We start from the raw sequence: 25,583 nt of genomic DNA, 5'->3' as shown, positions 1-25,583 counted from the left end.
GGTTACAGATTATTAAATGTGCAGTACCTTGTGTGCATGGATAGTGATTAATTAGCTTAAATCTATTAAGGTAGGCAAGCAGGAGGTTGGAAAAGCACAGCAAGCCAGGCAGCATCAGAAGGTGGAGAAGTCAACATTTCGGGTGTAACCATCAGTAACCTGGGGTATATAGCAAGTTCCACACATGCTTCAGCCCTGATCACTTACACTGATGGTTATGCCCCCTCATTAGTGAATGAGATTGGCAATAAAGTTTGAAGCAAGTTGACAGTGGGAAAATTGTAGTACAATTTTAGCATTGGTGGAGCAGGCTCGAAAGGCTGGATGGCCTACTCCTACTCCTGAGTCTTATGTTCTTAATTGCAACATAAAATTCCAACACTTTATATCTGCACAAAATGTTCCTATTCAAAATTTCTATGTCCACATTTATCATAGGAACTATCTATGTCAACCAATCACTTTTTCCTGCACTTTCTTGCCAGCTGAAGCATTGTAGCATCACAGTGGTGGAAGCTTGGAAGAAGCCATGTCCCCTAGTTGCATTATATATGGAAACTTAGGAAATTTATTATAAACATGTTGAAAATACATAATAAGTATCTATGACTTAAAAATGACAAATGAAATATGTTGATATGTTCTGGCCCAGTTGTCTACTGCCCATTTAGTCAGCTTCACCTGAAGACTCACATTTGGTCTTGATCCCTCTGTGTGCATGTGGCAGGGGACACACAATGTACACTCATTCTCTGCAGTGGTCTTATTTTTCCCATGTTAATCCTATTGTGTTTTCTTTTGTAGTCTGACCTGGTGGTCAATGCTGAGCAAGTAATCAAAGAAGCAAAATATATTAAGAAAGTTGAGAGTCAGGCAGGGGCTTCTAAACGTCTGACTGTATCTCCTCACTCTGCTTTCGCCCTTTCTGGTGTTCTCCAACGTCTTCAACGTTTGGAAGAAAAACTCGACCAGGTGACAAGCTGCTGTCTTCTCTCTCTTCCCTCATCTCTCCCTTTCATCTCCTCTCCCTTTCCTCTCTTCACCCTTTCCTCTCCTCTCCTCCTCCTCTCTTTCCTCTCCATCTCCTCCCTTTCAGCTCCTCTTCCATTTTCTCACTTCTTCCCTCCTCTCCTATACCTCCCTCCTCATTTTCCTCCCTCCTCCTTTTCTCCCTCTTCTTTTCCTCCCTCCCTTCTTTTCCTCTCCTCTACTCTCACTCTCCTCTCACTCTCCTCTCCTTTGCCTTTCCTCTCCTTTCTCTTTGCTTCTCCTCTCTTCTCCTTCTCTCCTCTGAGCCCTTCCTGCTGTAATAATCATTTTGCATGGTGTGAAAAAAAAGCTTCCATTTTAAACAAAAAGACAGCTGCACATAATGTGGTCATTCAACCCAATGTGCTGAGTCAGAGAGCTATCCCATTAGTACCACTTGCCTGTTCTCCTGTTAGGCAAGAAAACATTTCCTTTCCAAATACTCATCCAATTTCTTTTTCCAGGTTACTTAAGATTCCTTTATCCTTTCAGGGAACATTCCAGATCATAACAATTCAGTCACTCTTTACTTCCCCTCTGAATGTTTTACCAATTACTTTAAATCTGTGTCTTCTAATGACATTCCTGTCACTGGAAACAGTTTCTCCTTATTTAGCCCCTCCAAGCTTTCATGATTTCAAACAACCCAATTGAACCTCTTCTGAATCCTCCCACTTTAAGGAGAACAATATCTTGTTACTCCGGTCTCTCCATATAACCGAATTATTGGAGCAGCTGCTTTCTGTTATGTGACTGCAGGAATGAGTGCATCGAATGCACAGTTTCAGAAGGCATCCTTTAGTTTATAGGAGACTGCAACTGTTGCATTTTTAATTCTGCTGCTACTACTCTTGAAGGATTAACATGGGTAATCCCAGTCGCTGAGTTTAGAGTTCCTTGTTGAAGAGAATGTGAAGCAATCTGTGACGTCTGTGAGTCTGATGTTTCTGTTGAATGAGAGACTAATCTGCACACAGATGTGTCAGAATGTTATGTTCTCCCAGAAGCCACACCATGTAGTTACTTCAGAATAAAACAAACTGTAACCATTTAATTATTAATTCCCTGGATGTGGGCATTGAAGACATGGCTAGCTTTATTGCTTGTCCTCAAATTGCCCTTGTGAAGGTGATGATAAGTTGTGTCTATGAATTCCTGCAATCCACAGTGCTGTTGGGGTGGGAGTTGCAGGACTTTGACCCCAGACACAGTGATGTATTTCCAAGTCAGAAGATGTGTAACTTGAATGGAAACAGGTGGTGGTGTCTGTTATCCTTGACCTTTTAGGTGTTGAAGTTTAGTTGTAGAAGATCTGTTGAAGATCGAGATGGGGAGGTGCGTGGGGTCTGATTGTGGCAGGATGATGATTCAACAATGTGCTTTTCTTGCATGATTTTGATAATGCGAGCAGGGGTGCACTGATGGGTATATTTTAATCTTCAGTGCCTGGACAGGAAACTGGCAAAGCAATCTGTGACTGTTACAAACCTTCCTGCCACTGAAATGAATTTGATGTATTCTTCCAAAATATTCATTATTTTGAAATGTTCAAGTCTCCTAACCTCTTCTGTTTTAAGGAGAATAATCCCAATCTCTCCACATACTTGAAGTATTTGCTTTCTATCCTGACTGGGTATTCTATTGGCATTCTATTGAAATCAAAGGGATGAAAATAAGCTGTATTATAGTACAAACCACTCAGTACTGGAGACAGCACCTTAAGAAAGATAGAGCGATTTTGGTGGGAGTGTAGTACAAAATGATATAGGGACTCAGAGGCTTATGTTGTGAGGATTTGATGTGTAGAATACGACTAGACTATATATGTTTAAGAAGTTGAAAAGTTAAGATGATTAAGGGATTCAATAAAGTAGGTTAAGAGAAATGATTTCCTCTGGTGTAGAGAATGAATATAATTTTAAAATGGTTTTGAGCTACAAATCAGTCATTAAATTTCAATTGAACAGAATTTATTTGTGAAAAGTGATTATGTTAAGCTTGTATAAGCCATTGTTTATTTCATATCTGGTGGACTGCCTACATCTCTGCTCCCTGTTTTATGTATGGAGGCACTGGAGATGGTGTAAAAATAATGTACAAGGATGATAGAAGCAGTACAGGAGATGTACCCATCGGGAGAGCAGACAGACTGGGTGTAGTGGTGATGATCTAATGGAGATCTTTATTAGTTATGAGAACTTCTGACAGAACAGACATGGAAGGCTTTCACTTCTGGGGAAGAGCTAAACAAGGTGCCGTTAGAGAAACGATAGGAAATCCAATTGGAAATTCTAAAGAGACTTCTTCACCCAGAGAGTGGTGAGCATGGGAACCTATTACCGCAAGGAATGTTGATGTTTTGAGGGGCAACTAGATATTTGAGAATGGAAAGAAAGGATTAAGCTGACAGGGTGGGATAAAGAATAGAAGGAGAAGGGTTGGGTAGAGTATAAATGGTTTTGCATGGACTGGTTGGACTGAATGGCCAGTTTCTGTACTAAATATTCTGTGTAATTATATGTATGTGAACAGGGTTAAGACATTGAGTGGCCTTTTGTTCCTATGAGTTCTATAATGAACAGGCAATTGCTCTGCCAAATGACCATCCAGCCTGGAGGATTAAGATTTACATTTATTGAGTTTGGCCTTTTACCTCTGCCAATGGTTTGCCAACCTGCAGGTCCTACATTGCTAGCAGCACCATTGAGTCTCCTCGGTTTACCCTCAGTACTGCAGCTGTCCATGTCTGACCCACTCTATCACCTTCTTCTTTTCTGATTTGTTTCTCTCTTCTGTGTTTTAAACATCTCTTGTCTCCTGTACACCAGAAGAAAACTCTGTCTCTCGCACAAGGTGACGTCCCCTTTAGCAGGAAGAGTATAAAGGAGCGAGGAGCACATCTGACTGCCCTGTTTGGGGGCAGGACTCTCAAGCAACAGGTGTGTGCTCTCTTGGCTAGTCTTTACTCATTCGAAATGATTACACTGACTGAAGCATTCCCTTCAAAGCCACAAGATATTGAAACCTCTGCATTACAAAGTGGAAACTGGAGGTTACACGTAGTGAAACACCAGGGTATTAAGTGCTATAGAATCAATAGAATGAAAGAAAGTCCCTGAAGTATACAGAACTGGGATACAAGCAAGGGCTAAGTCCCAAGGGCCCAAAACCCAGATAAATGTGGGGATCTTAGGGTGGGGATGTCTAGAGATGGTGTGCTTATAGGGTGGGCAGAAACACCCAAAGAAGAAAGGAAGCTGTTGACGTTGCTGCTGTAACCTTCTTCCTTCCCAGTAATTGTCACTCTCCTGCTCCTGAACACCACCTGCCAGCCTGAAAATTAAGGCCATGTGGGAAGTGTACCATTAAGTGGACATTAATTAGTTACTGAAAGTCTCAGTTGGGGAAAGGATGGGTGGAACATCCTCAGCCTTGCTCATCCCACAGTAAAGTAGCAAAGAGGTTGGTGTTTGCTGGGAAGTTGGTGAGAAGGCCAATTAGAGAACATTAGAGGCCCCAAAACCACCTGGAGGAGAAAATAAAATTCTGCCCCATGGAGCCATAGAAATATCATAGCATAGAGAGAGACCATTCAGCCCACTGTATTTATATTGGTCGAAAAGGAAACAAACTCGCTGCCAATTCTAACCTGGTCCATAGCCTTGCAGATTGCAGTACTTCAGGCGTATAGCCAAGTACCTTTTAAATGAATTAGGTGCTTCTGCCAAACCAGTAAATTCCAGCTACCCACCACTCTGAGTGAAAAGATTTTTCTTATGATTCATCTATTCCTTCCACCAATCACCTTAAATCCAGGCCCCCCTGGTGAATGACTTCTTCAAGAGTGGAAACAGGTCATTCTTGTATAGTCTGTCCAGACAGGTCATCATTTTGTATACCTCAATTAATTTATCCCTCAGCTCTTCTGTTCAAAGCAAAACAATTTTTTAAACTGTACAATATTATTGTAAACCTTCTGTGTACTCTCTCCACAGCAATTATGTCCTTTCTGTAATGTGATGACCAGAACTAAATACAAAGATCTGTGTACCTGTGGCCTCACCAGCATTGTATACACTTTTGGCAGCACATCCCTGTATTTTATTACAGTACCTCATCCAATAAAGCGAAATATTCCATATGCTTTCTTCACAGTTTTTGTTGACTGGCTTGCCAAGGCCTCTACCTTCCTCTATCCCTCTCAGTATCCTCAGATTTGTTGTGTATTCCCTTGTTTTGTTTGCGGTTCCCCCAATACAGAGTCTCACACCTCTCTGAACTGAGTTTGATTTGCCATCTTACCGCCTTGCCAGCCAATCAATTGAAATTATCCTGCAGTTGTCAATCATCCTCTACTGTAGCAACTGCTTGCAAATGTTGTGAATTTTCTAATCATGCTTCTCACATTTAAGTCTAAATCATTAATGTGTGCAACACGCAGACATCGCTGGAACACTGCTTTCCATTTACAATACATCCATTAACAATACCTTTTGTTTCCTGTCACTGGGCCAATTTTGGATCAACTCGCCACATTCCCCTGCATTCCTGGGCTTTCACTTTTCTGATCAGTGAGCCACTTGGGATCTTGTCAAATGTATTTTGAATTGACACCTGTCCATTGGAAGGGCAGGTCAGCTTGATACTGTTCCCAGTTGCAGTGTCATGGCCAGAGTAGAGCACTATCTAATTCTGGCATACTGTCTACAGAGGGATGCATTGACTCTCCAACTGGTTTGTAGCCCGTGATGACAGGACTGAGGGCAGCAATACATGTCGACTCCCCCTTGCCTTCCCTCCACTCCCCCACTGACACACCCCACCCCCAAACTAAGCACACATGACCGCCCCTTCTATTCCCCCACTGTGACTTCCTCCTGTTTCCCCCTCCTGTGACTGTAGACCCATGGTAATGTGTATTGCCCTTTGAAGTGGTGAAGCAAGCCAATTAATTCATGGATAATTGCCAATGGGCAACAGATGCTGGTCTTGCCAGTGACACCCATGTCTTGTGCTGAATGTGTAGGATAGATCGAGGTAACTGGTCAGCCACCGCCAGTTATTAAATAATTTTCTTAATAATTTGCTTTAGAAGGAGAATTAGCAGTGAAATCCTGAATTAAACCCATGTTTGATTTCAAGTACAGCTCCCATCAGGTATTGCAGTGTTCTAAATAATTCTCTGTTGCTTTTTGCATCATTCTGTTAACACAATGCTTATTCAGCTTTGCTCTTGTTTTGTTTCTTCTGGGCTGTTTCTTCCATATTTCCATCATGTGTTTCAACGCTGGCCCTAAACAGGTGCCTCTGTCCGATGCAAGCTCATCTCATTGTCTCTCCAACACCTCTCGCTCCACCCATGACTCTGCTTCTCCTTCGTTGTCTACCATGGCTCACCCAGCCGATCCTCCAACACAGGTATTGCCTAACTGGATCTGTGTGCTGCCGATGCGGAGCAACATTTGTGCAACTCTTAAGCTGTCCGTTTGGCATCTCCAAAATAGAAAGGGTATATGCGCCAAAACTGAAGCATTTTGAAATTGGTTGTTAATGTTAATCAATGTCTGTTGACACTTCCTAAAATAGCGATGGAAAATTACAGAATCATGAAGCATGGGGAAGGTACTCTGCCCATCATACCTGTGCTCGCTCTTAGAAACAGCTCTTCAATTAATCTCCTCTTCTGTAATTTACTTTTAAATTATTACTGAAGTTATCTAACCCTGTCTTGAAACTTGCTATCAAATCTGTTTCCACTGTCATTTTAAGGCAGAATATTTTAGATCACAGTAATCTGCCATGTGGAAAAAAAAGCCTCATTTTTCGCTTAATTTTAGTTCTGTACATTTTCAGGGTTGCCTGTAGAAAGTTAAGCAGATTTTAAAATCTTCTCCCTGCTAATATTATTAACACTAAACCTTGTTCTTTACCATACTTTTGCTCTTCAGATTGTTACTATACATTTCTCTAATTGTTTTGGCCTTTTTTCTCTGGTCTTTCTCCTTTTCTTTCTTTCGATCCTGCTTCTATTCTGCTGTCTGTGATCTTTGTGCTCTGACATCAGATACGTAGTGTGAAGGCAGCAGCCATTAACTTGGAAAAGATGTTTTTAAGCAGTAAGGACCAATCCAGTAGCCAGATCAAGACTGAAGCAGAGGTGAGTAGTCCACCATATGTTGGCCTTTATGCTCATGCAATAACATCAAAGAGAAGTTCAAGAATAAGATAAGTTGACTTAAGTAAGCGCTGAAAAAGGAACAGCCCTTTCACTCCATATTTTATTTGCAAAACAAAGGAATTTGGACAGCTCAGTTGATACCAGCATGCTATTCTATTCCTTCCACCTTCCTGTTTATCCAACTTAGCCACTCCCTACTGAATTTATTAGTGACTATCTCACAATTCAGGTCCTAAGTTCTTGCCCATAAATGAGGGTATTTTCATGGAAATCTACTTTACTAGCATTTTTTTGACTGATGACTTGTCAGGTCATCCCCCATTTTTTCTTATATAAAGATAAGAATTACAGTCTGTTGAACTTGACCTCCTATTAGTTTTACACACCTATTTCTGGTGTCATCCTTGTACCTTCTCTGGTGCCTCGATATCCTCTTTGTCCTTTCAAACACCGTATCGTGAAAACATTTTGATTTTAAATTTTTAAAACGTGTGGTGTCCTAAAGAGATAATAATTATAAATCTCTGTTGATTAAGTGGACGGAGACTGTTGTTTCATAGTCAGAAGACCATTGATTCAAGGTACTGCTCCAGACCCTTCAGTCCACAGTCCAAGCTGGCATTTTACTGCATTGGCCTGGATTGCCATCTTTGAGATGGGTAATGAGAGTGAAAAATTCACGCATTGTCCTGCCAGCGTCAAGGTAATGTGCCCACAAGGACAGGACTTTCATTCTAGCTGGAGGGAACTGGGACGTTGGTGGCAAGAACAGGTTGCAGTTGGGCCAACACATCCCGGAAAATGTTTGGAAACAGCCACTGGTGCTACTGGGTACTGATGTCTGTTATTCAAATGGCCTGACTTGATGCTGTAGAGAGTCACCCGGATTCTAATAGTTACGGCCATCACCCATTTAAAGCCCCCTGCCCCCCCATCCCACACCCACTCCCACGACCCAACCATACCACCCTGTGCTCCCACCTAGCCCCAATGCCACTCATCCAATGCCAGGCTCTAACTGTACCCACCCTGTATGCCAGCCTATGACATTTTGATCCCCTTTTATCTCCAATATACTGTAGAAACAATATGCAATTTTGACAGTACCATGTTATTTTTATTAAGATTGACAACTTTACATTTTCTTGAAAAAAGTCCATTTTGTTACAGGGCAATACAAATGTCAGTCATCCAGACCCTTTTATTTGTAGTTGAAACTGCATGCATTTGAAACATTTTAATCTACATAAATTGTGAAGTCAAATTTAATTCTTCAGGTGACAGTGAAATGTCAAGGAGAGTAATAAATGCCCATAAGGAAAAGGAGCATGTTGTCCCTATAGGATCTAATCCACTCTTTATTGTTGGCTGGTATCCTGCTGGAGTGGTCTACATTACAGTCATTCACTGCATGATGATTCAAGATAAAGACCTCACCTGTTCAAAACATGGCCAACAAAATACTGACTTTGCCAGTGTCAGCCATTTCTCTAAGCAAATTTATTTTAAAAAGCATTGTCACTTAGAGAGCCAATATTAATAAATCTAATGTGTAATTATGCAGATCTAAGGATGGGGTGTCAAAGATTATAAAGTCACAAGATGCACAAAGAGGCTCTTCAGTACCTTGTGGCTATACTACTCTCTGTAAGAGCTATCCAATTGGTTGCACATTCTCCTTCCCCATAGCTGTGCAATTATATCCTTTTCATGAATTTATTCCCTTTATTAATGATTCTATTAAAACTGCTTCCCCCACCTCCTCGGGCAGAGCTCTCCAGATCACAACAGCTCCGGAAAAAACATTTTTACATCTCTCGCCTAGTTTTTAATGCCAATTATAGTGAATCTCTATCAACCAGTTACTAGCCCATCTGTCAGTGAAAATAGTTTCACCTGATATACGCTGTCCAAACACTTAATAATTTTAAGTGCTTCTATTAAGTGTTTTCTTGATCTTCTATTGCATAAGGAGAATAATTCTAACTTCTCTGCATTCTCCAAGAAACTGAATTTCCCCTAAGTGTCAAACAAGCTTTTAACTTGAATGATGACACTGGAAACAAAATAAGGCATGCGAACTGTGTCAAATAATGGGGTCCAAAAATGCTCCTATTTCTGAAGCCATGAGTGCTGTTATTCTGTCCTGTCTTAGGTATCTACACATGATGAGTCTCGTGTTGTAGTCTGCCATTCAAGTGAAAGCAAATCCTCTCAATCTTCAAACTCCAGTCAGCACTATCCCACTCAGGTAGATCAAACGTGAGGCACAGGTCTTCTGGTATGGTCAAGCATGTCCACCTCTCGCCTGCTGATGGACGCATGACGAGCTTCAAAATAAAAATATCTGCAGCACGTCCAAGAGACTTTAGTATCAGTGAGAGCATGTCAGTGTTCGGTGCCTGCTTTGTTTCAAAGAACGAGGTTTGCTTTGACCAGCATGCCAATGTTGCGAACTATTCCATAAAACAACAACAGCTTGTATTTGTGTGGCATTATTCAGCTCGTAAAGTGACCCAAGGCACTTCATGGAGGATAGGACAACCTATTAGGACAGGGATCAAGAGCTTAAACAGAGAAGGGGGTTTTCAAGAGCATTTTTGAAAAAGAGAGAAGGTAGAAAGGTGGAAACACACGGTGAGGGAATTTTGAGACTCCGGGATCTAGTTACAAGGTCATGTTGCCTGACCTGTTTGATTACAAGAAACTCTTTGGATCTGAAATTTAATATTTCTTATTTTTGTAATGAATGTGAAAGCAGCTGGTTGAAAATTTTTCATTTATTTGCATCTGCAAAAGAGGAAGGGAAAGTGAATTAGACTACAGAGGGTTGGATAGGACAGGAAAGGAGAGAGAGCGAGACGAGAGACATTAGAGCGGTAGATCAACCAGGTTAGAGATGGAGGGTTAGAAGGATATACAAAGAGGTTAACAGAAAGAGAGAGAGAGACAGATAGAAGAAGATGTAAAGCAGTCAACATAGAGAGACTCAAAAGAAATTGGAGAGATAGCAACAGAGGGAGAAACTCAACAGCATGATGAGCAGAATAGCAGTGAACCTAATTAAGGTAAATCCTGAAGGATGAGACCACCATATAGACATGGAGGGGAGGATTGGATGGAAATTCCTCCAGGTTTACTAGATGTGTAAACCAAGCTGTTTGCTCGTATTAAACATTTTTATAAATAAGGTGTTTTGTGAAGAAGGAAAGAACCTAGTTGGATCCATAGATCATGTTTTGAGTTTTTAAGTTCCCACAGTGAAGCATCAACCATTACCCCTCACTCAGCAAATTGTACACTACCCTGCAATGGATGCTTTCTGTGTTGCTCTATCATCATTTGGCCAATTGAAATAAATAACTTGCATTCCTGCAGCACCTTTTGGAACCTTTGATCATCCATTGCAGCCAATGGAAGTACTTTCTGAGGTGTTGTCACTCTTGCAATGTGGCAAGTGCGGCAGGTAAGTTGAATGCTGCACGATCCCACAAACACAAATAACCTGATTGTAGTTCTGGTGATGTTGATTGTGTATCTTGGCATTCCCTAACAACGGGCAGTCTAAAAGCATTGTTGTCACCAGAACCCAAAGATTTAAAAGGCGTTTCGCCATCACTGCCTTTTCAAGGGCTGCAGTGGACAGAAAACAGATGTCAGCCTTGCCACATCATTCACATCCTGAGGAACAAACAATCAAAGGCCCCTATCTTCTGCTGAAATGGTCAGTCAGCATCATGGGCAATCTGATGGCACAAGGGGATCTTGTCATTCTATGGCAGGACCAATATCGATTTACTGAACTTGTTGAAGCTGGTGACACTGAAGTGACAATAACATGGTATAAAGTACCTCCTAGCTCTGAGAGTTCTATGTGAATAAAACAAACCAGGTTTATTGGTGCCAGCATCAGGAGCCAGTTCGTGGAATGCTAGCCTTCCAGAGTTGCCACCCATTATATATTAGTCACCTATCAGCTTCTGAAGTAGAGGGGCTAGTTTCTGAATGGCCTATCTGGAATTGCTCAGAACTGCAGAGACTGAAAATCTATGTTCAGTTTTGAATAGAAGTCCATTCGTTTCTTAACTAATGTAAGTTGTACTTTTCAATACATTGTCAGCAGTAACAAACTCATTGTCAGGACTCCATGAAGTCTACCCATCCCATTCCCAATTGACCCCATACCCAACTCCTCCTTCAACAATTCCTGTCTGAACATTCTTGATCGTCTAGATAAAGTCATAGAGGTTTACAGCACAGAAACTTGCCCTTCAGCCCAACCTTCCCAGTTTTCACAACTTAAATTAGTCCCATTTGCCTGCGTTTGGTCCATATCCCTGCATACCTCTCCCATCCACGTACCTGTCTAAATGACAAAACTATACTCACGTCCACCCCTACCTCTGGCAACCCATTCCAGACACTCATGAAGTTGATGCAAATAACATTTCTAACCAACTATAAAAGACTAAAGTTGCTGCATTCCTTTTATTATATTTTATCATTCTTTTCAGTCACCATAGCTTTTCAACCTCAACCTGCAATTTTTCTTATCTCTCTGAGCGACCTTGGCACCCTGGCCATTAGTGCCAAAGTCTTGCTGCTTACTCCAAGGTAATGGCTCAGTGCATTATTTAAGGGAATGCTGCTCCTCCATTATGTTCTATACTCCATCTATCTGTTCATTTAAAAAAAAATGTTTTAAAAAAATTCACACAGCAGTCTTCAGGGAAGAGCAGTGAATACTGCTAGTGTCAGAGCCAAGGTTCCTCGTCTAACCAAAAACACCAAGACCAAACGTGGTCTGGTCATTCCATTGGTGCCTGTGGGACCTTACAGAGCACAATTGGGGGTCACCTTTGCATAGCTATAGGTGAGTTCACTGAGGGATTGACCGACAAATGTTTGAGACGCTTCTCACTGACGCACCTCCGAGACCTGTGCTGCTGTATATTACTAATTCTTAATATGTGAATGCCTTCGTAAAGAATTTGCTGCTTTGAATTCTGTCCAGCTATGTAAAATTGAGCTTCTGGTAAACAAGTTTTAAGTTAAATGAACAATGCCATCAGATCTTGCTGCAGAATCAGAAGATCTCAAGTTTGAATCCTAATTTTTAAAATGGAGCCAATAAAGACCAGAGCTTTGTCTCTGAATTCCTGGTTCATACCCAATGGATCTTCACTGTAGTGGTGTTTTGTGGGTGAACCGCCTTTCTCATTATACAGAATATAGGAGTTTATAAAACCTCTCTCTGCAACATAGGACTAAACTGTCCAGTTTACCCAGTGGTGAAGCAATGGTTCAGGCAGTGGTTAGAATGTTGACATTGCAGTCTGTCAAGCCAGATTTCAGTGCTCTTATGCAAACAGTTTTTATATCTTCACCCTGTTACGACAGGGCGCTGCTGTTTGACTTGCATTACTGGTGACTAACAAATGCCAGTAACCATTGAGTGCAAACAATAACAGATGAGTGAGATGAGGTATCCTGGTTAATTGAAGCAGTTTCTAAACAATCACACAACTGCTAAACTGCAAGAATTGGTTTGGAAGTGGGCAAAATTTATTTTTCTTTGCTCCTCCCTCCCAAAGCCTAATCAAAAGATAATAGCTTCAGGAGCGACTAAACAAAATGCAAGCAGAAAATAATTGTACACTTAACAAACTGAAGTTCCTCACTGATATAGAAACTGCTGCAATTATTCAGCAGGCCAGGCAATATCAGTAGATATGGAAAGCAAACAGTTGAGCTCATGCATATGCAATATTGTATTTATTCCAACATTTCAAATTGACAAATCACAGTTACTTAGCTCAAAAATGCCTAGTTTCTCAATCTCCATGAATCCTGTTCCAGGTGTGGTGCAATTTGCATCTTTTTATTGCACCAATGCAGCTTTCCACTGAGGTTGCCTTGACTGAGCGAGGAAAACAGGAAACTAGAATAATGTCAAGGTGATGGTTTCATTAGTGACATGAGAATGATGGAAATAATCTTGAGTCTATTTCCCATTTCCTCTCTGATATATTCCTCTAGCTTGGCAGATAAATTTTACAGATGTGGAAATGTGTTGCTGGAAAAGCGCAGCAGGTCAGGCAGCATCTAGGGAACAGGAGAATCGACGTTTCGGGCATTAGCCCTTCTTCAGGAATGAAGAAGGGCTAATGCCCGAAACGTCGATTCTCCTGTTCCCTAGATGCTGCCTGACCTGCTGCGCTTTTCCAGCAACACATTTCCATCTCTGATCTCCAGCATCTGCAGACCTCACTTTCTCCTCAAAGATAAATTTTACAGCAAACTTTTGAGATGCTTGTGTGTAATTTTGTGTTGTTGGTGGTTTAAGCTCTTGACATTTGCTGCTGAGATGAATATCTCAGAATACCTACCTAATCTTAGCCTGAGATCTCTGCCAAGACAGTAACAGGGATGCTTTTGCTTTGAAACTGTGGGAATGGGATGGGCAATGGATCAGAGCTCCTGTTCTTGTTATTCTCTGTACATGAGTCAGAATTTGATTTCTATATAGAGTGCCCAACCCGCCCAATGATATATGCTGTGTAAATGCACTAGCATTTGGAAGAGTTCAAAGGAAGGGCCATTAAATTGCTACTTAGTTCAGAAGCCTCAATTGTTAGTACAGTCTTGGAAAACTAAGGACAGATGCTGGAAATAATCAGCTCTTCATATGTAACCTTCTGTGACAGGCAGAGGATCCACAGAAAATCCGAGACACAGTAAGGAAAACAAACTCTGGCAAATTCTTCTCCAAACTCTTAAAGGTGATTGAAATCTTCAGGGAGTCTCATGAACCGAGCATTAGTTGCAAAGGTGCTCATTTGTTTTTCATTGAATTCCATTCCATCTTATAAAGGGCCTACTGCAGCTGTAATTAGGACTGTTGTCACCAGTTGAGATCCTGTGTCTCGTGAAGGAGTTGATGTCTTCAGGTGATGAGTGGATAGGAACTAATGGGAATTTTGAAGAATGGAAAGTTTTCCAATTGTTTCCCTTGTATGCCCAACTGCGGACCTTGCCTTTTGCTAAGTTGTATTGTTCTGTTGTGCTCTCTCTCTCTCTCACTCTGTCTCTCTCTCAGCCTTGTTGACTGTTGTGAAGCCATGCAGACCACAATCTGGTGTAGCGTGTGGTCTTGATTAGTAGTCCCTGACTTGATCATCGGATAAGCTAAACTCTCTCTTATTTTCCTTTAACTGATCTTTGTCACTTCTCTCTCTTTCTCTTTCTCTGTCTGTCTATCTCTCTATTTGATTCTTTGGTGGTTAGATGACAGTGGGGAAGGTATCGTCTGTAATTGGTGCAATGGCAGAAATTTTGGTCACACTTTACCAGACTGATCACAGGCCAAAAGGAGCAGTAACCTCGCTTGACTTGGTAAGCTTCAAAGTAGATGTAGTCAAATAGTTGAATATGACTCTCGTTCAGAACTGAAGGAAGGTAAAACTGTGATGGGGTTCATGTGTTGAAAGGGGGAGTGGGAGAAAGAAAAAATGCAAGGTCATAGAAAATGGGAGAGATTGAATGATAAAGTCTCCCTGAGACAAAGGCAAAAATGGTATAGCAAGAAAAAAACAAATCATTTGGCTGGAGTGTGCGTGAATGGCAGAAAAATTCTGACCAAAAGGAAAAAAAAACATGAAAAGCAAGATGAGCTCTGACACAGGGCACAACATTAATATCAATATTGGGGACAGAGTTTATGGTCTGAAACTGTTCAACTCACTATTGAGTCTATAACAGCCGTAAGTGCCTAATTGGATTATGAGGTGATGTTCTTTGCATTTGTATTGTGAGCTGCTCAGGAACTTTGCAGCAGGCTGACAGAAACTTGAGCATCAGAGTGAGGTGAGGAGTAAAAATAACAAGTGACTGGAACTCATGGTCATGCCAACGGCTACATGGAGATACACTGCAAAGCAGGCATCCAGTCTGCTGAGCTTGCATTTAATTCCCTGCCTTGCTCTCATGCTCCTATTTCTGGTCCACAATTGGCCACCTAACAGCTTCAGGTGGCAGTCGGACTAGAAGGTTGACCATGGGACTTCTGATCCAGAATAAGACTCTGGTGGAGGCAGGAAGGGGGCAGATTCAGGTAGAACACCATCCCCACCCCCACCTCTCCACCCCACCCCCATTAAGTAGTCTCTCCACTTTCACATGCACCATCAGTGAGCACCAAAGTTTCTGCTCACGTTGCGTAATCGCTTGAAACTTTCAATGTTTTTGATGGTTCAGGATAGGATTATGCAACATTAATGCTGAAGAGAGCTTGTTTCACTGTGAAAGTTTTTTTTTAACGAGACTGCTGATTTTTATCTAGCAGTACAAATTACTCTGATATTAATCTGATGATATAAATTACTTGTAACTATGTTATTGTTTAAATGTTTGCCAAATTTGTTTCAACAGACATTAGATTCTTTAAATAACAATTCCTGTAAGCTTGGGCTGAGGGCAACTTATAAACAGTGAATTAGAGTTTCAGTAACAGCTTCAGGAGTATTTTCTACCCAAATATTGTTAAACAGTGTCAGACTTACTCAGAGGATTGTACTTTCATCCCTAAGTCCTGTTCAGAGCTGGTTTCAAGTCCCATTCCAGAGACTTCAGGCTGCAGCCCAGGCTGACACTCCCAGTTTCAAGTGAGTGCTACACTGTTAACAATGCTGACTTTTAGTTGAAATATTAAACAGATCCCATCTACCTAGCTAACCTCTTATGGATGACAAAACTGCCATGATAGAGGTTGGAAGAGATTTTTGGGACCTTCGTAGAATTGTATCTGATTGTGAGTGAAACTGGTCAGGCGGACCTCATATTCACGCAATAGTTTTTATTTCAATCTCCGTAACATTACACCTGCCTCAGCTCATCTGAGATTGAGACCCTCATTCATGCCTTTATCTCTCAGCTTGACTATTCCATAGTGCTCCTGGTTGGTCTGCTATGTTCTGTACTGTATGGAAATGAAGCCATTCAAACCTCTAGCCCATATTTTACCTAGTAGCAAGCACCATTCTTCTATCTGCCCTTTTGCTCTCAGACCTATTGGATCCCTGTCGAGCAATTGATTGTAAAATTCTGTTCTCAAGTCCCTCCATGGCCTCACCATTCCCTATCTCTGTGATATCCGCCTGCCACACAGCCTCTGAGATACTGCATTCATCTACTTCTGTCTCCAGGAACATCCCTGATTTAAACTGCCCTATTGTTAGTGATGATTTGGAGATGCCGGTGTTGGACTGGGGTGTACAAGGTTAAAAATCACACTACACCAGGTTGTAGTCCAACAGGTTTAATTGGAAGCACACTAGCTTTGGGAGCGATGCTCCTTCATCAGGTGATAGTGGAGGGCTCGATCATAGCCTTTCATCTTTTAACAGACAATCAATTTTTCAATGTATAATTTCAGTTACATCACACTGCGAATCTTTGCTATAAATTCTGAGTTATGATCGAGCCCTCCACTATCACCTGCTGAAGGAGCGTCGCTCCGAAAGCTAGTGTGCTTCCAATTAAACCTGTTGGACTACAACCTGGTGTTGTGTGATTTTTAACTACCATTAGTGGTTACACTTTCATTTTCCTAGGCCCCACTCACTCCCTACACCTCTCTGCCTCTCGACCTTTCTTTCCTCCAATAATTCACTCCTTAAGACTTATCTCTTCTGCCCTGATATCCCCTGATATGACTCAGTGTAAAACCACATTCGATGGTGCTCCTGTGAAGTCCTTGGGATATGTAATATGTTAAATTTGCTATCTGCGCAGAAAAGATCCTGTGGTATTTTTCAAAGAACAGCAAGAAACTCCCCAGGCAGCCTGACTAAAATTCCACTCTCAACCAGAATCATCAATCACAATGTGGGTTTACTGGTCATCTATCTTACAGCTGCTCCGAGATTGTTGCTGTGCTAGGTTTGGCTGCACAGTTTGCTATTGGGTGGACACCGTTAACATGGTGAATCTCAGATTTGACACAGCTTCAGTGAAATATTCCTAGTGATAACTCATGTGAAACCAAGGGGTTTGATAGAATTTGTCATTGAGAGACAATAAGTCAAGATTACAATGACACCGTGGCCACACACTGGAGCTGAGGGCAAGAGGGAGGTGAAAACTCATCATGGCTGGGAAAGGAGGTTTTGGTGGATAGACAAGAATGGATTAAATGCTAGTGCATTTTTGTTTTAACTCGCTTGGATTTTTTTTTATCTTGCAGGGGTCCCTGCGGAAAGAATTCCCCCAGAATCTTGGAGGCAGTGACATCTGCTACTTCTGCAAAAAGCGCGTTTATGTCATGGAGCGACTGAGTGCAGATGGTAAATTCTTCCACCGAGAATGCTTCAAGTGTGACTTCTGCTCGATCACACTGCGGCTCGGAGCCTATGCTTTCAGTGTGGAGGAAGGTAATTGCAGCCCATACCCCACAACTCTTCAATCCCAACCACTAGCCAATTGGATGCTGAACAGTGTTACAAGGACTGCTTGCTTAGCCTAGGCTGACGTTTGTTGCAAGTATTGAAGATTAAGGGGATATACAATTGGAATTGTTAGATTGTATATATAGAAAGGAAAAGTATCTCCTTTGGTGGTAAAGTCCGAAACAAAGTAACAAATCTTAAAATTAGTGGCAGGCAGTTCAGGTATAATGTCAGGAAGCGATTCTTCACACAAAGGTTAATGGAAATCTGGAACTCTCAAACCCTGTGTGTACCCCAAGAAAACAGCTGAAGGTAGGGGTCAACTGGAAATTTAACATGGAGACTGATAGATCTTTTTGGTGGGTGACAGAATAAAGTTTACAGAAGCACTACGAGTAAGTAAAGGTCAGATATTTGATTTGATTTATTATTATCGCACGTACCTAGGTTTTGCTTTGCAGTACAGGCAGATCATACCATACCGAGTGCATAAGGGTAATAGAACTGAGCGAGGAATACAATGTTACAGCTGCAGAGAAGGTACACAAAGAGTGAGATCAACATTAAATTTAACATGGAATGATATTGACTTGCTGGCGATTGTGGAATCAACTTGAGGGTGTGAAGATCTTCTCGTGTTGCTGTGTTCCTTGTCCCCCATGAAACTCCTTGTATCTCTCCTTGAGGGAGAGCTGGTCTTGTTTCTGGTTCCATTGAGTATTATTCCAAAGAACGTGTAAGTCGGTACTTGGAAAATAAATCTGGTACAAAGGAGTAATTTAAGTTGTCTTGAAGGATCAGAGAGAACATTTTCCTTTTGGCAATTGGACTAAGAAGACCACTTTGCAAAATTATGGGGAAAATATTGAAAAAGAAGTCTAATTAGATGGCTCTTCCAGAGAAATGGGCTGAGTGGCCTCCTTTATACTGTAGGATTCTGTGATTCCTTTTTTTTAATGCTAAGGCTGTCAGAAATGCAAGGATCTTTTTATTAAGAGTCTTCTTAACGGATCCTGTCACTTCAAAGATTTATATTCATATACTCCATGACATTCCTCCCCCCCCCCCTTTAAAATTGGACTAATCTGTTTGCAATATTGCCTCAGCTCACTCTCCCTCTGAAAGTACATCATTTCACACTTTTGTCAAAGTTCAAAATTGCCCCTTTCACCAGTCTCGGGGTCTTCCTGAAGTCTGTCACTATTCTCCAAACCTTTACTACATTTCCGAGTGTGATTTCATACGAAAACCTTGAAGTTTTGTGTTGTGTTCCCACGTCCATATCGTTAACAGAAATCTTGTACATCTCTTCACCATGTATTGCTTTGTGCATTCAACATTTGGATGGGAGGATTTCTTTTTAACTCGCTGAGTGGGATAAAGGGCTTTGGAGCAAAGGCAGAAATTTAAATTGTGGAACAGACTCAGAGGACTGAATAGACACAAGATTCACTTGAGAAGTTTCTCCTTCCAACCTGGAAAAAGCTTTACTCTTTAGACCAATCTATTCATTTTGGCTGACAGCTTTTTTGAGCCTTTGGAGTGTAGTGCTGTGATTTCTTCTCGAGGCTTCTGCCATTCTGCACTACAATCTGTGACACTTGGTTTATTGTTTTAATATAACCTAATCTGATCTTTTGTTCACTCAGGAAAGTTTTACTGCAAACCTCACTTTACTTACTGTAAACTGAATAACAAGGCAAGGAAGAGGCGGAATCATACAACAATGTCAACACACAGAAAGGTAGGAACCCGCTCAGCAGACCCCTGCTGTTATAAGAATCTCATGAACAGAGGATGTTATGCTACTGAGTGCACTTTTGACTGTGTGCTCTTCTTTCAAAGTTCAAATAAACATTGTCTCAAATTTGGCAGTGTGGAAACCCTTGCAAATATTTATCCTATCATGGGGGACTCCTGCACTAATGATTTCCAGAACCCCCACGCTGGATTGAGAAATATATTGGGAGCAACTATTTCCACAGTTGCAAGATTCTAGGACTAGAGGACATGGTTTGAAAATTAGAATCAGGTTATTTTATTTACTCGTGTACTGTGAACATCGCTGGCAAGGGCAGAATTCATTAGCCATGTTGAATAACCCTTGAGAAGCAGGTAAATAACCCTCCTCCAGATCCTCTGCAGTGAATGTGGCTCAGTACTGTTAGGGTGTGAAATCTAGGACATTAACTCAACAACAGTGATATAGTTCAGGTTGGTTGGAGGGGAATTTGCAGATAGTGGCACAACCATGGGCTGAATCTTGCATTTTGTTTTTTGGCCAAGTCCAAGTTGCCTGGAGTTTTTTTTTTGGAAGTTTGATTTCAGTGTGACCTGGTGAATTTTCTTGCCATATCTAACCAACCTCGCTCGATTAATTACTTACCTCCTCCCCCATGGGATCTCTCGTTTTCCACTTTTTGCCCCATTTAAACATGCACCATTCCTGGAATAACCCACCACTCTCTGAGGATATGCCAGAATTCACCAGTCAGCCTCCATGGGCTCCCTTTCAAAGGTCATTATGCTACTGGCCATTCACTGTCAGTCTTGAGCTGCCCTACACGGTTGCTGCCATTTGACCCACATGGGGGGGTAATCATGCCCCAATTTGAGGGCAGGGTCCTTCATTTCCAGATAGATAGGGCAACATACAGACAGGACTTTCTCTCCCTCTGGAACCAGCAGTGGAGGCCACAACATGTAATCATTGCCAACCTGGTCAGATGTTGCCTGGCTTAAAGACATCTCAGTTGTCTGGAGGTATGCCCAATCAATGACCTTCACCACTCTGTCAGCATAGATGCCACCATCTTTTCTCTGATATCTCACACTGTATGTCCACTATTGCACCCATCTTCCACCAAGGCTGAGACTCTACTACTTTCACAATAGCCTGCAACAGCATCCTTCACACATCCTTATCCAACCCTGACACCACTAATCCTGCATGCCCTCTGCACTGCCTTCTCACTCTCTTGACACAACTCCCACCTGCACCATGAGTGATAGCTGTGCCACCCACTTTTGTCTTTGTAATACCTGATGTTTAATAAGCATTAATCACTGTCAATCAGCATCTCACCACTCCACTTGTGAAGAGCACAAAAGATGGAACAAGAAGCTTTCTAAGTTGAGGTGGACACTTGTTGCCTGATTCTGCCACACATTTCACAATAGGCCATTTCACTCAAAGCCTTCTACGATTCCATCTCATGTGCCTGCTGCATTATCGTTTTGGTAGAGGATGCTCTGGGTTTGCAAGGTGCTAGTGAAGGAGTCTTGGCACGTTGCCGCAGTGCAATGTGTATGTGCTGTTACAATGAGATGAGGTGTTGAAAGTCGTCTTCCTCTTCTGCTCCTCATTTGACTGCAACAGGATTTTGTTTTAAATTTTATGTGCTTGCCAATTCAGTGAGTGTTTAACTGTTTTTACTTGCTATGATTATAAAAGACACAGATAGGTTTCCTTGATACGTTTTCAAAGGAACAGGATAGCGTTTATCGTACTTAACCCAGTCAAACAAAATGATAAAGTATTTGAACTTCCACAAACCTACTTGAAGTTCTCACACACACAATAGATTACAGAGTGGAAAAATAGTTTAAGTAATTTCAAGTCCAGTGAAGTAAGATGACATATGACTCTTGAAGGTTAGTCACTTGGCTGGCTTCAGACTGAACTTGATGGTCCTTTGAAAGTTGATATTGACTCATTTTAAAGATGTAGATAGAAGATTTATCTCATCTTTTGAAACTGACAGCTATTGGTTTGAGATGTTTTGAAAGATTTCTGTCTGCAGCACATGGAACGTTAACAAATAGGCGATAGAGTCTGAAACAAGCTAGTTATCTGGACAGAGAGAACAATTCGCACTTCAACAGCATCTTATGTACTTTGTCAACCTGCAGAGATGACATATACTTGCACACACAAAGGGTTTGTAACAAGACTCACTCTCTTCACCTGCTCAGTTACACTAAATCACTTGCTGATATAGTGATGGTATAGTGGATTGCTGGTCCCTGGTTTGTATGATTGGATTCCATTTGGGCCTATTCCATTCAGGGCCAGCATCACATTGTCTGAATGATTATTTTAGTGGTTTGTCACCACCCAATTGAGTAACCAGGTGATAGCCTGAATGTTTTGCTAATGGAGTAGGATATGGCCCCCACTCACACTCCTTCAAGATAAATATTCCTGGTGAGGCTTTGCAGATAGACAATGGCCTTGAAGTACAGAAGTTACAGTTATGCAAGTACGGGCCCATCTTTGACAGTGATTTCAACTGGAAATCGACTCTTGTCCTTCTCAGAATTCAGCTAGTGCTTTCCATCCAGTACATTTGTAAAGTCATCTTTTATGAAGAATTATTTCACAACATTACACACAACTGCTGCTGTGTATTGATGGTGATGGTGATAGAGAAGAGAAAGATTGAAACATGGGTAAACCATGCAGCCTGTTGGGTCCACTCTGCCATTTAGGATAACAATAGCTGATCCTGTCATTATTCCAACCTATCCCTATATCCCTGCATTCCCTCAAAGACCAAAACAAAACTGACTCACTTTTAAATATATTTAATGGTAGAGCATCCATAATCTTCTGAGGTAAAGAATTCCAAAGCTTTGAAATTCTCTGAGCGAATAGATTTCTCCCGTCACAGTACTAGATTGTCGGTCCTTTAACTTGAGCTGGTGGAAACAACCTCTGTGTCTACCCTGTCAAACTCCTTCAGAATCTCATACTTTCCAATGAGTACATCTCTCATTCTCCTGTACTCCTGAGAATTTAGACTCCGGCTCTCACTGCAGGACAACTCTCTTGTCTCAGGGATCAATTTATTAAGCTCGTCCTGCCTGCAATGCATTCATGTAACACAATGATATTCATATAAGGTGATTAAAAAGGCATTTAGCACATTTGCCTTCATTGCTCAGACCTTTGAGTACAAGAGTTGGGACGTCATGTTGAGGTAGTACAGATGTTGGTAAGGCCTTTTCTGGGATACAGTGTCCAATTCTGGATTCCCTTTGATGGGAAGTAGATTATTAAGCTGGAGAGGGTTCAGAAGAGACTTATCAGGATGTTGCCAGGAATGGAGGGTTTGAGTTATGAGGAGAAGGTGGATAAGCTGGGATGTTTTGCACTGGAGCGAAGGAGGTTGGGGGGTGACCTTATACATGTTTATAAAATAATGAGGGGTATAGATAAGTGAATGGCAGGTGTCTTTTTCCTAGCGTGGGGGATTCCAAGACTTTCGGGGCATATTTCTAAGGCAAGAGGATAAACATATAACAAAGACATGAACGGTAAGTTTTTTACACAGAGGGTCATTTTCATATAGAATGAACTTCCAGAGAAGTGGTGGCTATGGGTACAGTTACAACATTTAAAAGGAATGTAGATAAGTATGTGAATTAGAAATGTTTGGAGGGATATGGACCAGGTGCAGGCAGATGGGACTAGTTTAGTTTGGGATTATGGACTAGTTGGACTGAAGGGTCTGTTTCCATGCTGTATGACTGTATGTCTCTATATTGATTGTAAATAGCTGAGGGTCCAGCATTGGTCCACGTGGCAATCCTGACCTGGATGATGAAAGTGAGTGTGCTGTCGCCAGTTTTGCAGATGACAGAAAAATAGCTGGAGAGGCAAGTCATGAGGAAGACATGGCATCTGCAGAGGGATATAGATAAGAAAAGTAAATGGGCAAAAACTTGGCAGATAGAATGTAATGCGGGAAAATGTGCTCCTTGGCAGGAAGAAAAGTGGACCTGACTATTACTTAAATGGAGAAAGACTACAGCGTAGAGAGATTTAAGTGTCCTCATATATCAATCGCAAAAAGCTAGCATCCAAATTCAGCAGGTAATACAGAAAGCAAGTGGAATATTGGCCTTTGTTTCAAAGGGAATAGTGTACTTGCTAAAACTGTACAAAGAAATAGTCAGACCACAACCGGAATGTTGTGATCAGATTTGGGTCCCTTAGATGAGTAAAGATAGTGGTATTGGAGGCAGCCCAGAGAAGGTTCACAAGGCTGATACCAGGTATGGAGGGGTTGTCTCATCCAGTAACAGTTGAGTAGGAGGGGCTGGTGCTCATTGGAGTTCAGAAGAATGAGGGGGAAACCTTAGTGATGCTTCTTAGGAGACTCAACAGGGTAGATGTTTCCACTTGTGAGAGAGTCTAGGGCCAGAGGGCATAATCTCAGAATAAGGGGTCACCCATTTAGGACAGCATTGAGGAGGAATTTCTTAGCTGACCATTATGAATCTGCAGCATTCTTTGTTACAGGCTCAGTCATTACATATATTCAAGGCTGAGATAGACAGAGCCTTAATCAGTAAGGGAATCAAGGGTTATGGGAAGAAAAGCAGGGAAATGGCGTCAAGGATTATCAGATCAGCCATGATCTCTGTGAATGGTGAAACAGACTCGACAAGCTGAATAGCCTAATTTTGCTCCTACATCCTATGGTCTGATCGCAGCCTGTAAACTTTAATATTTTACTTACTTTTTGCTTCCTGCCCATCTAACAATGCTCTATCCACGCCGATATATTTCCTGTCGCTCAATGAACTTTGCCCATTAACTGTTTACATGATACTTTACTGACTAGATATTAGAAAGCTCAAGTAAAGATCTACTGCTGTCCCTTTATCTATCCTACTATTTATAACCTCAAAAAGCTAAACGTAATTTCCCTTTCATAAAATCACATTGACATCATACTGTTGTTTGACCAGACCAAACCTCCTCAAAACGTGTTAAGGAGACAGCCTCAACCCTAACTTTAAAGACAAGTGCCAGGTGTTGCATTGGATGCAATTCAGTTGGTGAAACTATTAGGCTTGAAGCAAAACATATTGTATTCATATACTATACTTAAAATACAGACCAAATAAAAAGAAAAGAAAAGAATTGTAACTCTATCAAAATACTTAACAAACTGGTCATTAACTGTTCCAATATAGTAGCATCCCATAAACACACCCTTGGCAAAGGCAAATTCAGTAAGTTAGATTGTCTCGTGTTTAATTGTAGCAGCAGGAAGAGAACCCCAGCTTTTAGCTGAAACAGAGAGAGGGAGAAGAGCTTCCTCATCGAGCTTCAAGACCCCAGCAAATGCAGAAAGCTAAAACTAAAAAATCCTGGTGTTGTGGTAGCTTGGACTTACTTGTTCAGGCTACTCCTATTGTTCCAACTTTTCTTTTAGAAACCCATGGCCTAACAAGCTGTTTACATTTTTGGCTTTGATCAGACTGCTAGCCAGTTCTGTCTCAACCTCCTTTCATAAAAAAAATGCCAGGACAACATACACCTCTTAAAGGGGTATTGTCCCATTTAGGACAGCATTGAGGAGGAATTTCTTAGCTGACCATTATGAACCTGCAGCATTCTTTGTTACAGGCTCAGTCATTACATATATTCAAGGCTGAGATAGACAGAGCACTATGATTTTCCAAAGTGCATTGTTAAGATGTACCCAGCAATAGACTCCAGCACTATCCCAATGATTGATGTCAGGTTAATTTACCAGTCATTCCCTGATTTCTTTCTACATCCTTTTTTCAGTACGTTAAAAGCAGAGAGTTTATGTTACAGCTGTACAAGGTGTTGATGAGGCTACATCTGGAGTACTGTGTGCAGTTTTGGACTCCTTACTTGAGAAAGGATGGACTGGCACTGGAGGGGGTGCAGAGGAAGTTCACTAGGTTGATTCTGGAGTTGAGGGGCTTGGCTTATGAGGAGACACTGAGTAGACTGGGATTGTATTCACTGGACTTTAGAAGATTGAGCGGCATTCTTACAGAAACATATAAAATTATGAAGGGCATAGATAAGATAGAAATAGAGGATGCTTCCACTGACAGGAAAAACTTGGACAAGAGAACATAGCCTCAAGATTAGAGGGAGC

General features: G+C 41.4%; 1 protein-coding gene across 16 annotated transcripts in view; it reads left to right on the top strand.

Annotated features, from left to right (window-relative positions):
• LOC122557729 (F-actin-monooxygenase mical2-like) overlaps positions 1-25,583 on the top strand; it is a 296,049-nt gene that overhangs the window by 148,144 nt on the left and 122,322 nt on the right. For 8 of the 16 annotated variants that reach the window (XM_087996409.1, XM_087996410.1, XM_087996412.1 and 5 more), the window contains 7 exons: positions 805-972; positions 3,858-3,968; positions 6,331-6,447; positions 7,094-7,186; positions 14,495-14,602; positions 17,451-17,637; positions 19,302-19,396. In XM_087996409.1, the coding sequence (XP_087852535.1) occupies positions 805-972; positions 3,858-3,968; positions 6,331-6,447; positions 7,094-7,186; positions 14,495-14,602; positions 17,451-17,637; positions 19,302-19,396 (879 nt within the window). Of the gene's footprint in view, positions 1-804; positions 973-3,857; positions 3,969-6,330; positions 6,448-7,093; positions 7,187-9,362; positions 9,459-14,494; positions 14,603-17,450; positions 17,638-19,301; positions 19,397-25,583 lie in introns of all 16 variants that reach the window. The other 8 variants (XM_087996418.1, XM_087996420.1, XM_087996424.1 and 5 more) reach the window with 7 other exon arrangements.

The sequence above is a fragment of the Chiloscyllium plagiosum genome, unplaced genomic scaffold (genome assembly GCF_037043375.1).
Source record: "Chiloscyllium plagiosum isolate Xiang-an unplaced genomic scaffold, Cpla_swu_hap1 HiC_scaffold_18, whole genome shotgun sequence".
NCBI lineage: Eukaryota > Metazoa > Chordata > Chondrichthyes > Orectolobiformes > Hemiscylliidae > Chiloscyllium > Chiloscyllium plagiosum.
Note: the sequence above shows the minus strand (reverse complement) of the source record. Positions and strands in the feature narration are given on the sequence as shown.